The 15,126-nt window shown below is 39.2% G+C and overlaps 1 protein-coding gene across 1 annotated transcript in view; it reads right to left on the bottom strand.

The window, feature by feature from the left end:
* The window catches only part of gbe1b (glucan (1,4-alpha-), branching enzyme 1b), a 117,128-nt gene that overhangs the window by 48,129 nt on the left and 53,873 nt on the right, over window positions 1–15,126 (bottom strand). Inside the window, exons 10-12 of the mRNA XM_061719738.1 lie at window positions 13,788–13,886; window positions 1,671–1,781; window positions 1,185–1,356 (exon numbers count right to left, since the gene is read on the bottom strand). Coding sequence (XP_061575722.1) covers window positions 1,185–1,356; window positions 1,671–1,781; window positions 13,788–13,886 — 382 coding nt within the window. The remainder of the gene's footprint in view (window positions 1–1,184; window positions 1,357–1,670; window positions 1,782–13,787; window positions 13,887–15,126) is intronic.

The following is a 15,126-nucleotide window of genomic DNA, read 5'->3' as shown; positions in this document are numbered from 1 at the left end:
TCAGCCTCCGTGACCCATGTCTCAGCAAGCTACAATCACATTCAAAATAATACATTTTGCCATGAAAGTGACATTGTAAAAAGTGGAATACACGCATTTGATATGCCTCCATGTTGTACTGTGAATAAAGCTTGGGTTGATGAGTTTTGAAATCATTAAATCTGTTTTTATTCACATTTTTCAGATCCCCAGCATTCTCAGAATTGTAGCCTAAACCGTGGATTGGCACATCGAAAGAAATGCATTTCTTTCAGCCAAGGTCATTTTCAAGTGTTTGTCATTAATTATCACATTATTATCTTTACCAGCGGGACTTGACGGCCATGCCCCAGTTCAGATGATGAGTTGCAAATGAGGAGTGCCCTGACGGTGACTGGGATGTGGATCCATTTGAGGAATGAAAGCAATCAGACTTTTGTCCTGAATTTCACCATCAGCACCGGAAAGTGGCATTAACCCATCTTCAAAAGGTTCCATTGATGCTTATCAGCCTTAATCATAGGCAGTAAGATACCCCAGAGAGATAGAAATGTAGGAAATAATATAACTTATCCCTTTATACAAGTGTATAATAACATGACTCACTAAAAGTTATTCAAAATCTCTTAGATTTTTAATGAGGTGATTTTGAAAAAAAAAAAAAAGAAAAAAAAAAAAGAAGTAAAATCTATCATTTTTTAATTTCATCCCGAATAAAAATCTGAAACACACAGACACCTACAACCCACACTGACATAATATGTTAAGAACAAATGACACATAGGAAAAATAAATGAAATAAAATAATCATATTCAAGATAGCGTTGTATGCAAAACAGGCATATATTCAGAATTTTGTTCCTGCTTGTTGCCTGCGTAAAACAGCAGAGCGAATATGTTTTTCTGTCTGTTTCGGCGAACACTTAGAGGATCGTTCTGTCTGCCTGAGGGGAGAAGTTCAAATTTGGGTGGAGTATAGTACATGACAGGGATATGAAATGAATCTCCTCGCCTGTTTTAATAAAAGAAATGAACAAAACAGAGGAGTACCGGCACATCATGACCTTGATCGCTTCTCTAGCATTTTAATGTCACCTGTATGACTCAGACATGTGGTATGATTGCAGAAAATATTTATTTAGGCATGAAGAACAGATTATTAGTGTCTATGGTGCAGGATTTTCTGTTGCGCCAACATGACTCACCCATGAAGTTGAGGTAGCCTTCTCCACCAAGAGCATGAGTGAGGAGGCGGATCATTTTGTGCAGCTGCATTCCGCGGTCGATGACGGGCGACATGGGAAGCAGGCTGCTCATGTTGGTGTACATCTCCTTGTCCATCAGCCAGAAGGCCAGGCTCTTATCACCGACCAGAGCCTGAAAATTTTATGTCATACTTTATTACTTTTAGTCACTTTTGTACAGACTCACCCGGCACTTTAAAACCTCATTTTGTACATTTCCGGTCTACATTTTATTTTACTGTTTATACTTTTTTATTGTTTATACATTTCATTTAATTTTATCTCGTACATATTGCTTTTATAATTGTATTGTGTTGCACCAATCACCATAACAAATTCCTCGTGTGAAAACTTGGCAATAAACCCTTTTCTGATTCTGATTCTGATTCTGATTATTGGCAGCAGCCTCGGCGCCGACCATTTGCACAGTAAAGTGAGATGCTGTACCTGATCGTGGCTTTCTGCGTAGGATATGCACTTCTCTCCATACCGCCTGTTGGTCAGTGTATGAATAATATTGCCCATGTTCCAGTCTTCATCCTTTAACTCCTTCAAGATCTACACAGTGACAGAGAGAGGTTAATGAAAAAGGGTATGATTAATGTATAACAGAGATCTAGTCGGGCTTGGGCTGATATTTTCAGCTCAGTATTTCAGTCCGACCAGTTTTTCTACCTTTCTGAAGTTTTCTCCGGTTGCTCTTCTTTTTCCGAGATCAATCTCTGTTTTGACATCTCTATATCCGCGCTGTGAGTTATGTCTACCTTTGAATGGTGGTAATAGAGTTTTTAATAACGGCACTACAGCCCATGGGTAGTAAGGCATCAGCTCTTCCAACCTGAGATGGGCAAGGTCAGAACCTCTCATCCAAACAGAGGGATTCAACAATAAATCCTCCCATGGAATCAATGCCACTGCGCTGGACTGCGTACAATGCACACTTCCTGCCAACAAAAGTCATTTTCAGAGGTCAAAAGGAGACGGGGAGTCACCAAAACACGAAACCGGGCGCATCTTCCCACAGAGAACTGCAATAAAGCCGGACTGACCCACTTTAATTATGAAGAGTAACACAAACACGAGACTAGCGGAGAAGGTTCTAAAGTAGAGTAAGTGCACTGCACGTGCAGGTGATTCGATGAGCACAACAGAAGCAAGGACACCAAGTATCACAATCAAAACTTCACAAAAGAAAAGAAAAAAAAAAAGAAATGCTCCATGTCCTCCTCTTGGCAGGAGACATGCAGGCTGTCTGACTGGTGGGGGAGTCGGCGGACGCGTTTCAGTGACAAGCCGAGGTCTGCTCAGTGGAATTGGCAGCGACAGCTGATTGACATGTCAGGAAACCTTTATATTACGCTACAGAGCCATAATCCTCCGAGTAAAGAGAGTAAATTGTGCCAATCAATATGTCTGAGATGAACTGACTGGGCCCCCTAAAGGGAAACCATCCCCGCTCTATACATCACCATCTGTTTACATTCAATCTTCTTCACTTTTGCCTTGTGTGGCTATAGTCATTGCCACCAAACACAGCTCAGAATGGCAATTATTATCTCCAAGTATGACAGATTCTCTGAGCTTTTCACTCCCCATGACGCTTACATTTCTCTCGGATCGTATAGTTGGCAAACCGACGGGTTAAGAGCAATGCATCGATAAACTAAATCCTGATGGGTTTCTTTATATGGCAAGAATTTAGGTCACAGCACTTTTTAATTATGTCATCGATATAAAAGATTTGAGCTTTACTAGTCATGCTTCCCTGTTGGGCACAAGTTTGTATTTGTTTCAGACTAATTTTATCTCGAAACAGGAACTGCAGGGATTCATCAGCCTCAGATTCTAGGAGAATTGGTCAGGCAGCGTGAGACATGGTTTTCATGCAGGGACCGGCCAGCACGTATCCTGACCTCAACCGCGCTGAGAATCTTTGGGATGTGCTGGCGAATAGACTTTCACTTGCAGCAGTCCAACTCCCCCCCCCTCCTCAGTTCTTGGTTTGAAAATAAGATAAAGCAACAATGACAGACATGCTCAACATTGTGTAGACTTGTGGAAACAATATCACTGCAAAGTGTCCAACAGAATGTAATAAATCAAACAAAAAAAGAAACAAAAAGAAAAGTATCAAGAGTGAACGCCACAGAGGGGTTAACCGTGGGCAGGTAATAAAATGACACATTCTGTTCATCCATTGTACTTGGCAGCCACTCTAAAGACATGTCTCGTTAAGGAGCATGTAAAGATTCTCACTTCTTTTTTTTTTTTCAATATCTTTTTATTTCACAAAAGAAAGGCAATCACAAACATCCTAAATAACAGTAGGTCTTTACAATTTTCTTTTGTGCACACAAGCGAAATCTCGCCTACAACCCACCCCTCCCACCACCACCCCAAAAAAACACAAAAACAGACACACGAAATAAATAAAAAATTAACTGTAAAAAAAAAAAAAAAAAGAGAAAAAAAAGAGTAACAGTAGGGGCATCAAAACTCAAATACCTACAGATACATAGGTTACATAAAGTAAATGACAACAATAAGACAGCAATCAGCGTATGATGAAGTTTACAATGAATGAAGCTCTAAGCCAGAAAATAATGGGAACCAAAATTCTTGAAAAAGATGGCCACGGTTATATTTTTCCAATGTTAGCTTTTCTAATGGTAGAAATGCTGTAATTTGGTCAATGAAAGTCTTAAAAGATGGAGGGGAATCGTTCTTCCAAAATAAAAGAAGAATAAAAGAAAGTATCAAGAGTGAACGCCACAGAGGGGTTAACCGTGGGCAGGTAATAAAATGACACATACTGTTCATCCATTGTACTTGGCAGCCACTCCAAAGACATGTCTCGTTAAGGAGCATGGTAAGATTCTCACTTCTGATACTACTACTTCAAGAGTACTATCATACTACAGATAAAATACACAATAAATTAGCTAAAAAAAGAACAAGAAAAAAAAAAGAGATAAACACAAGCCAGAAAAAATGTCCTCACAAAACTATTATTTTCCTTTTTTGCACACGCTCCCCTATCAAAATTAAACAATGAATCTCGAGGAAATGCCCCAGAGATCACCCTGGCCGTCTCCAGATTCACGTACGCTCAGCATTCAGACATTTTACACTTCCTTATGTATCATTACAATTCTATTCAACCGCAGAAGTGGTCTGGGAGCAATTAGTCTGGGAGCGGGACTGTCGGAGCAAAGAAAGGAGCGAATGGGTTGACGACTTCTCTACCACCAGCTCACCCATATTAGCCCCGACCAGCCGAGCTTCCTGGCACCGCTGACACTCCACTTCATCAATGATAATGAGCAGTGCACAAATCTTACTTTACAAGCCTGCTGTCAGGAGCCAACCAGAGTGCCCAGATTAATTAGACAGAGCCAGAAATAAAAAATAAAAAAATCTTTCAGTGCAGGATGAGGTCATCTCACCGCCACCGACACGGTGTGACTGATTCAAGAGCCTCTCTACCACCATCACGTGGTGCTCGCAAGGACTTAATGGCAGAGATGGGTTTAGTCTAAAGCTCTTGTTTTACATTTTGCCGCTGACCCAAGCAACCCGACTCTCCTGCCTTTGCGAGCACGTCTACTAGAGTTGTGTTTGAGTTTGTGTTGCCATGGGGACCATGCTACCATCGCACAAACTGGCGCTGGCACAAGAGTTGAGCAAAGACCAAAAGTGAGCACTCTTCAAATCCCACGGATCATGCATATCTTTACATTTTCACAGTTTAATTAACTTTGACAGAAATCCTTCTCAGTTGGCTTCCCCTCGGTTGAAAGGCACTCTTTAAGTCACCTCAGTTTGTGTGTAAAAATAAAAGCCCTGCTGGAGGAATCCTGCGCTGCCAGTTAACGCCATGCACGGGTGGCGTCGGGGTTCAATTAAGGAGGGTGGAACTGAAATGCTGGCGCCGGTTTGAAGCGGGCGAGCAGCGGGCGGGGGTGGCACGAGCAGAGTGGGGCAAAGAGAGTGGGCAACTTTTAAAAGGCTAGCGACGAAAGCAAAAAGGCTTGTTTACATAAACAAGCTGAGGTCCATCATTGCTTGCCAGAAGCCTGAATTTTATTAGGTCAAGTTAATTGAAAGTGTTTCTGGTGTGATGAACAGAAAAAAAAGTAACGAGGACTAGAAATTGATTTTTTTTCCTCCACCCCCCCCCCCCTTGAAATTAATAAGAAGAGAGCCGGCCTGGCTGATATATTCATTCAATTATTCATTCAAAAATTGAGACAATTGACTCAGAGGTCATTCAAGTTGAACAGCTGCGAGAAGCGAAGGGATGCTGGGGAATTCTCCGCATCAGCCTCTCACATCCAAGTGGCTACCGCGGAGCGCTCGCCCTCCTCCGCCTCTAATTGTTTCAATTACATCTCAATCTATTGTAGCTTGAGGGAAGGGTGCTTGTTAAATTAAAGGACTTTTGCAAGCTTATCCATTAGGAGTGACAGCATTTTATGGTCATAATCAGATTGAATCATCCAAACTTGTGCTGTGCGCCTTATCTGGTCCTCTCATTAGGATGTCTTAATTTTTTTTTTTCTCAGTCTGTTGGTCCTAACAGCCTTCTGCAGCCCGTAAATGAGTCATATCAATCAGTCATGCGGAGGAAGAAAACACAGCATGAGGCCGCAGCTGAGGAACAGAGAGATTCATTTGTTCACACATGTGAATCTATAAATAAGCTCACAGCTCTGTTGCTCTGAGTCTTTGTTTCTCTTTTCTTCCGTTTCCCTTCCTGTCCGTCTGTCTTTCTCCGTCTCTCCTCCTGAACGCTTGCCCTCCCCGCTCCATCTCCGTTTCCGCAACACACACCTCACTGGAGGCTCCACTCCAGTCCATTCAAATCCCTCCCTAATTGACACTGTGAGAAGAAGCAAGGCTAGCCCTGAGTGCACTTCACTGACAATACCACAGCATGTTCATATGAATGCTTCCCTGCACAGGCATACAGGAATTTCACTGCTCACTTGCTCTCCCCCAGCGCCATGTCCCCCCAGGGAGGCAAAAGATTAAATTGAAAATTTGCAACCAGGGGAAGTATCTAAACAAATACTGCATTGTAAGCAATACTGTTAGGAAGGTAAAGGCAGCAGCAGCAGCAGCCCCTCCAGAGAGGTCCCGAGGATAATCCTGTGCAACCTCTGTTACAGTGCTGCTGGCAGCACAGCTAGCGCCAATATCACAGTGGAAGGTCAAGTCTGGGACTCTCTCGCTCCCTCTCTCACCTTCTTTTCTCCTCCTTTCAGCCCTGCAACTGAGTAAAACCAACTGCTGTGAGAGACAGACTTGATTAACGATGCATTGACTTCTCCCATCGAGAAACACAAGAAACTGTAGTGCATGCATGCTGTGCTGAGGTCACACACTCTGCTTTTTCTTTTTTTTTTTCCTAAATCCAATAGCCCACAGTGGAACTTACAGTATATTTACTCATATTTTGGCTCAAGCTTACATGAATCTTACAAAAGTCATTCTTTTTAGGCATTCACCAAACAGGGCTTTCCTTGAAACGCACAAAAACTCCTTTAATTGTTACACACATACGCGCAAAATGATCCAAATTCATCCAACAGCCAAACCAAAACACATCCCCAGATAAATGTATTTCTAAAAAAATATTCAGTGTTACATTCTGACAATAAATATGTGGCATTTGTATCATTACGGAAACAACAGCATTCTGACAAGTCTGTTCATGCAGAATAAAGAGGAAAAAAACAAGTTCCAGTCACCCATAAAGCATTTTTTGTTTTTTGTTTTTAACTTTTCTCGGGTCGGGGCTGGGTGGGGTCCTGAATGGATGGCTGGGTATGCACAGACGTTCCCTTGTGCTACTTGGATTCAACAATGCACAGTTATGGACCTGATGACAGAACAGTTATTAACAATGTTTCCCCATTGAGTGTTATTCAGTACTTTCACAGTGGCAGTTAGGACTGAAGTGTTGAGCTGAAGGGTGCTCCACTGCTGATGTGAAAGAACCGGGAGTATTTGGCACCCACGATTTCCTATCCAGATTGATGCAACTTTGGATGGTAAAACATTGCTGGATAATGTTATAACTTTGTCTCATAATAACTGGCACGGATGTGATGACATTATTCTACCAAAGGCAAAAATGTTTTAACACCTTTCATAACAAAACTGTTGTTTTGGGGCGGTGTGGGGGGGCGCATACACCAGTCATTGGCCATGGAAGTTATACATTTAAAACCTAGCTAATTAAGGTTTCGCTGCAGAACTCACTCAGAGTCAAAGTGAAGAGTCAAGAGCGGGTCACAACTCCCACACCTGTGGTGTGTCATGTGGGCAGACACTGCACACTATAACGTCTCGTTTCCATATGCTTCCATGCACTCAAATGAAACGTCTGGAGGAACATTAATTCCTCTGGGAAAAGCAGTGACCTCCAACATATTTCTGAAACTCCTCTGTCTGGAGTTTGTTGGAGTACAGAACCACTACTACCACCAGAGAATTAGCGGGGTGCTAGTTAACAGGAAAACTAAGCAGCCGTTAGGCTATTTCTTTGGAAACTTCCTTCAGATGTTTAGAATATGTAACGGTGCTATAAGCGTAGTTTATTGTAAACAATAAATAAACTAATCAGAGTCAGGAAGACAGATAGATGCATATGTAGGACCAAAATCCGTGAGAGATTAATTGTTTATTATGCATGCCTCAGTCTATTCCAACAAAAAGTGAAGAATGGAAAGTGCTGCCACAGCAGGACATCTTAAACAACTTAAAATCCAAAAAGCTTGAGTGGGGTAAGAAAACACAAAAACACTACAGCAAAGGAACGTGATAAAGACAGTGATGAAAAGAATGACAATGGACTAGCAAGGGGAGGAGGAAAGATGTAACAATGTACTCACAAGAGCAGGTTAGACTACCAGACAAGGCAAAGCAAGTTTATTTGTATAGCTCATTTCATGTACAAGACAATGTGATGGGGAAAAAAGTGCTTCCCATTCATGTGATGAAAACAAAACTACTAAGAACTTCAGAATATAGCCTTGGCCGACTACAGGTGCAGACTAGTACTCTGCCCAAATAAAGTTTAGCGGTGGGAATGTATCATCCTCTACGCTTTAATATCAGTGTGCTCCTCTGTTTCATTGTCATTCTGCATTGAGACACTTCATGTATGTTTTGAACCTTTTGCATGACATTGTTTAATTAAATCTACCAAAATCTGAATCATCGCTCAAGTCTTATTCTTGGTAACTTAGACACTCAGTTTTCAGTCCAGTTATTCACCTAGTTGGAAAGAATGTGTTAAAGACATTTAGAAGGTTTTTCCACAACGGGCAATTCAAAGTGCTTTGCATTAAAAGCTTTTAAAAATGCATTAAAAAGTAAAAGAGTTTTAAATAAGTAATTAAAGACAGACATCAGTTAAAAATAATTAAATAAGAGGCAAGAAATAAAATGTTGCAGTGCATTATGATGGGTTGCTGAAAATGCAGCAGGAAATAAAACAATTTTAAATCTTGATTTAAAGCAACAGAGTTCCAGCAGCCCTGAGGAATTTTGGGAGTTTGATCCACAGGTAAGGTGAAGAGCTGAACGCTGCTTAAACCATGTTTGGTTCTAACTCAGAAACTCTACAGTACAGAAAGTACTCACTAATAGTGACCCTGATGACCTGAGGGTTCTGGTTGGTTCATAATAAACCTGGAGATCAGAGATGTATTTTGGCCCTAGACCATTCAGAGATTTATAAACCAGCAGCAGGATTTTAAAATCTATTCTGTGACAGACAGGAAGGCAGAGTAAAAATCTAAGAACTGGAGTTATATGGTCCACTCTCTTGGTCTTAGTGAGGATTCTGGCAGCAGCGTTCTGAACTAACTGCAGCTGTTTGATGGATTTCTTTTGGGGAGACCCGTGAGAACAGCGTTACAGTAGCCCAGTTTACCGAAGATAAAAGAATGGGTCCTGCTGAGACATCAATCTTTTAATGCTACATATGTTTTTAGGTGATAATAGTCTGACTACACTACTGTGTTATGTGGCTGTTAAAATTCAGGTCTGAGTCCAGAACCACTCACAGATTTCTGGCTTCACTATTGGGTTTTAGCTTTACTGCTTAAAGCTAAGTGCTGACATTTAGATCCTTCTTCCTTGGCTCCAAACACTATTATTTCTGTTTTGTCTTCATTTAACTGAATAAAATTCTGGATTAGTCTCCTGGCAAAATGGTTATATAGATTTGTGTCATCTGTTATGTTAGCACATTTTTTTTATTTTTTTTTTATAATTTGAACAAGTGGAAGCATATAGATGTTAAACAACAGAGGCCCCAGAACTGAACCTTGAGGAACTCCACATGTTATTTTTTTTAGCTCCGATTTGTAGTTACCTAAGGACACAAAATAGTCCCAATCTTTTAGATAGGACTCTAATCAGGCAAATGCTGTGTCAGAAAGTCTCGCTAAAACCCAGATCACAGTAATGAGGGAAGACAACAGGCGTAAGAGGCAGGCAGGGAAGTAATCTCATACAAAACATCTATTAGATTTATTGATAATAAAAATACAATTGGTATCGTTTGGTAAATAAAATAGTGTTCATTTTAAGATTAAATACAAGCATAATAAAATGTAACATATTTTGAAGAGATTTTGGATTATCTGGTAATCTTTATAACTAAACGTGTATAAAGGTCAGGTTTTTATGTAATCAGGAGCTCATCCATAAACTCACGTCACAGGTTACACAACAGGCAGGCACATCTCTCAATATATTTCTTGCCCAGCATTACAATTTCGGATATTTTCTTTTCAAATCAAACTTTATTTGTATAGCACTTTTCATATAACTTGTGCAACAAAGTGCTTTACAAAAACCATTGGAGAAGGAAGTAAAAAAATCATCCTTGATGTGCATACAGACAGAACATCGAGAGAAATAAAACAAAAATAAACCAACAGCAGAACTGGCTTTGCTTCCATAGTTGAAACCATTCCCATTCATCTGTAATAAGACTGGTTTCTCTTCATTGAAAACCAGGAAGTTTAATATCCATATCAATCAAATCTACAGATAGACAGACATATGCAGAGACAGGCTGTCTGGCTAGCGGGGAAGGCAGCACATGCACACCCATGGTCATTGCTCTCAAGGTAAAACAGATACAACAAATCCGATACTGAGTTTTCTTTAAGTACAGCTGTGGCAAGAAAAATCTGAACCCTCACCAAGGTGAATCCGTGGACACTCATACAACTAACCCAATGAAAAACAGCACCACAAGACGAGGACATGGATATTAAATACTTTTTCCAGCCACAGTCTGGTAGTATCAAAAGGAAATCACAGCAGCAACTATTTTCCAACTTATTGTTACCTTACAGGGTGATACCGGCTGCTCTTGATGGGTAAAGTGACTGAGTTATGGCATCGGACTCCACAGAGTCAAACTGTCCACTCTGTTTAAAAAGTATACAAGGCATTGCCCCTAAATTCCATCTCATCACAATATTTTTCATATCACCTTTGATATGCACCCTTACTAAAAAACATTTGTATTTGCCTTTTTTTTTTTTTTTTTTTTTTTTTTAAAAACATAAATTAATGCTTTCTCAGAGTGGATGACAAAATTGAAAAATACTAATAAAGTTAAATATTACATATTTTAGTGACTTCTGCCTGTAGCAATCAGAGTTAATGATTAAACACTCTGATGTGGCCTTATTTATTCACAACATTAGATAAACACAGTTTAGTAGCATTTCCAACCGTCGTCAACACTGAGCCACAACACAGTTTATTTTGTTGCATGTCAGGCAGGAAGCTTCAGACTGTCACTCCCTCAGCAGTGTCACCCCCCTCCTTGAGTGTCTGACTGTAGATATTAGCAGACTTTTATCTAAACAACGGTGAAAACACCAGCTGCACGTATTGCTCTGTTGTATGATCGATAATAACCTTCAAGGAAACATGGAATTAGTCCAAATCTCCGACAATAAGCGAGTAAAAATGTTTTACCTTCAATACATTTTACCACCAATCTTCACTTGTATTGACCAAATCAGAGTACTGATGAGAACGATATGATAGATAGAGTCCAAATCCATAGAGATTATATTTATTTGGTTTTGCTTGCTTTTTAGAATTTTCCCTTGTAGGTATGCTGACTGAATTGGGCTAATGCAGTATAATTAACCTGATAACGGATTAAAGAGGAAAACTGTCAAAGTAAAAAATACAAATTTTATGTATTTATTTTAATCTTCATTTTATTTATTTATCTTCTGTGTATAAGCCTAATCCTCTACTCTGAAAGTTACAAAATCTCTAAAAAGAACAGTTTATTTTTGCTATTAATGCAATTTAGAGCATTTTTGCTGTTGGTGCAAAAACTACATTCCCCTCTAACATTTAACACCCTCGTTTTTTTTTTTTATATACACAATAAAATAAAAAATGTTCCTAGATTTATATTAGCAAAGACTACTTTTTTCATACAAGATATGGGTAAAATTCTGAAATCCAATTAAAACTTTAAAAGAATGATGGATGAAAAGTTAAGAAATGGGGTGAATAAATGTCATGCTCTATTACAACTGTCAGAAATGTATTCCTGGAAACTGATTTAAGTAAAGAATAAAACTTTTTTGCATGAGGTCATTTATTTCTTGTGACAATGAATAGAAGAGGATAAACTTACAGGATTGCAGCTTTTTTCTTTTTTGCCCCCCTCCCCCCTCTATGTTTTGGATTAACTATTCAATTGTCTGACTGCTTGTCAAAAAGCAGTCCTTAATACATGCAGAACATAATTTTGCCACTGACATTGTACAAAACTATTTCAAGAATAACTCAGGACGGGGGAATAACACAAATGTGAAGATGTGTTGAATTCCGTAGTTAGACTTATTTTTTTTTTTTTATGAATTGGTATTACATGAATTTTAATTTTTGGACTCAATGGGAATTAACTGTAATACAATATGGAGTTAATCAGAATGCGCTGAACTTTGTAAACTAAGCGATTTCTCTGTGAAGTGTTTCGAGATTACTTTGTTGTGAATTGACTATACAAGTAAAGTGAAATAAATTGAATTGAGATGGATGTTTCAAAGTCAATAAACAAAAAACATGCAAAGACAACCCTGTTAAAAGAAATTTCCGCATGGTTCAGAACCTAGATGGCCCTCATGTTAAAAATATTAAATCTCATCTTTCTTCCTGATTATTTAATAGACTCCATCAAAGCAACGGAATAAATAAGTGATGAAATAAAATATAACCTGTATGGTTTTATAAATCAGATGCGTTCATTTATTAAAAAAAAAAACACAAAAAAAAAAAAAAACCTCTTTCACCCATGGGTTTTATTCTGCAGGAATAATAATGGCCCTCCCAAGTGCTCGGCAGGTTCAGTTAATGAATAAAAAGAAAAATAAATCAGCTCTGGTTCAGATAAAGCCAGAACAGAAATATACAATAATAAAAAGCTGTTTTCACACATGATGAAATGTTGGACCACCTTCACCAGAAGCCCCCCCCAAACACACACACACACACACACACACACACACACACACACACACACACACACACACACACACACACACACACACACACACACACACACACACACACACACACACACACACACACACTCACACACAAAGAAAGATTTATTTAATCCTTTGCGGTGAATGAATAGGTTTCTATGTGAATAGTTTCATTTTCCCCTTTTTGTGAAAAAGAAGACATTACTGCATATACACAGGACAGGAGCCCAAAAGAAAAAACAATATAACAAAAAAATAGAGATTTAACTAATGCAGGCACACTCATCCTGTGGTCGAGCAAAACATGTTCGTCTCTTTCAGAGGGTTTAAAGTATTGCATCAAGCAAACAACATGAATAGGGAAGATGCTGAATGCTATAATTGGGTTAAGACCTGTCCAACGGACATTTAAAAGGTGGAAGGATAACGCGGAACCACCATTTGTGGTTGCATACAAGTTTAACAGTTGGGGAAATGTGATATCAAGCAAAATAAACAGAAGATTTTGCATAAAAATAATAATAGCTGTTGCTCTTTTTGTACAATGTCAAAAAAAAGAACTGACAGTTTGGGGATTAAACATCTGTGTAGCCTTTAGAAAACTGCTTATTAGTGAACCAATGGACCAAAGAGAAGAAAAGAGGCTCAATTTTCTGGGGAATTTGAATACTGGACTCTGGACGGTTTATTTTTTCCTTCCCTGTACACACATGTACAAGGCTTACTCAAAACCTGGATTCATAAGGCTCAAGCTGTGACATGCCCAACATGGACCTACCACACCAGAGTCCAGAGTTTGAGTTACACTATACATTTCACATTTTGATCTTCTTCAGGTATTTCAAGTTCATAGAAGTTCTTGAGACAGAATCAGTGCAAACCAACAGCTATGAATGTCATAACCGTACCATGACAGAGGTGTGGGCCTTCATAATATTGAAAATTTAAATTCAAACTAATGAACGTACTGTATCTAAATGAACATCAACTGCCTTCGATAAGTACACCTTACCTGAATCCACTTGTCAGGAATTGCCATATTGAGTCGATAATCAAATCCAAGTCCTCCCTGTTTCACTTTCACGCAGAGAGCAGGCATCCCTGAAACTTCCTGCAGAAAAGTCGCACTATGTAATTATACATTTCTTCTTTGTGTGCATCAATACATCTGCATGTCTCAAATGCTCAATGGTAAAATAAATACAAAACACAAGACAAATAAAAGCAGTGACACCCTTTTTATGTCCTTTCTTTTTTAATGAAAAAAGCCAAAAATCACACATTGTGAACACACATTGATTCATTGGTTTGTAGAACTATCTTTAGCAGCAATAACTTGAAGAAAATAATTTGATGGATGATGTTATCAGTCTCTGAAAGCCTTGTGGAGGAACTGTAGTATTCTTCTTTTTTTTTTTTAGTTGTACTTATGCAGATACAAGTGATACAAATACTCACTGATATTGCTGAAAATAAGGTATAGGTGTTAGTGAGTATTTACTTCTAATCACTATCTGATATCATGACATTTTTATAATAAGAATTCTTCTTCGTTGCACCAAAAGCTAGCACAGGAAGTTATGCACTCTCTCTGACCTGGGTCTTTTTAAATCAAGGCTTACAACCTATTTATTTAGAATGGCTTTTAATACTCAGTAGTGTGGTGACACTTTTTACTGTTTTTCTTTTATTCCATTTATTTATTAGGGCCCGAGCACCTTCAGTGCGAAGGCCCTATTGTATTTGCAGGAATTTTTATTATTAGGGCCCGAGCACTTGCAGTGCGAAGGCCCTATTGTATTTGCAGGAATTTTTATTATTATTATTATTTTTCTTCTGACAAAGTGATGGCCTTTTTGCCCCCCTTAACATGCCCAAAAAGTCACCAAATTTTGCACCCAAGTCAGGCCTGGCGAAAAATTTGATATTTAATGGTTTGCATTAATGGGCGTGGTAAAATGGCTCAACAGCGCCCCCTTGAAAACTTTGTGCCTCAAGCCCCACGATATGGTTTGACGTACATGCACGAAAATCGGTACACACCTGTATCAGTAAACAACTTAAAGAAAAGTCTCTTGGCGACATGGCCGAAACCGAACAGGAAGTCGGCCATTTTGAATTAATCGTGTCACTTTGGCGCAATTTATGCCATTCCTTCGGCAGTTAATTCAGCCCGAACCGTAACGTGCACCCAGATGTGTTATACATCAAAATGTGCGTGTCCATCCTGCGACTACACGCATTACTTTTCTCTTTGAAAAGTGTTACCGTGGCGACGCTAGACGCCAACAAGCGCACCCCCCCTTCATCTGATTGGTCCATATTTGATAGTTCACCAAAAGGCACCAAAT

This window comes from Cololabis saira, chromosome 4 (assembly GCF_033807715.1).
Source record: "Cololabis saira isolate AMF1-May2022 chromosome 4, fColSai1.1, whole genome shotgun sequence".
Lineage (NCBI taxonomy): Eukaryota > Metazoa > Chordata > Actinopteri > Beloniformes > Belonidae > Cololabis > Cololabis saira.
Note: the sequence above shows the minus strand (reverse complement) of the source record. Positions and strands in the feature narration are given on the sequence as shown.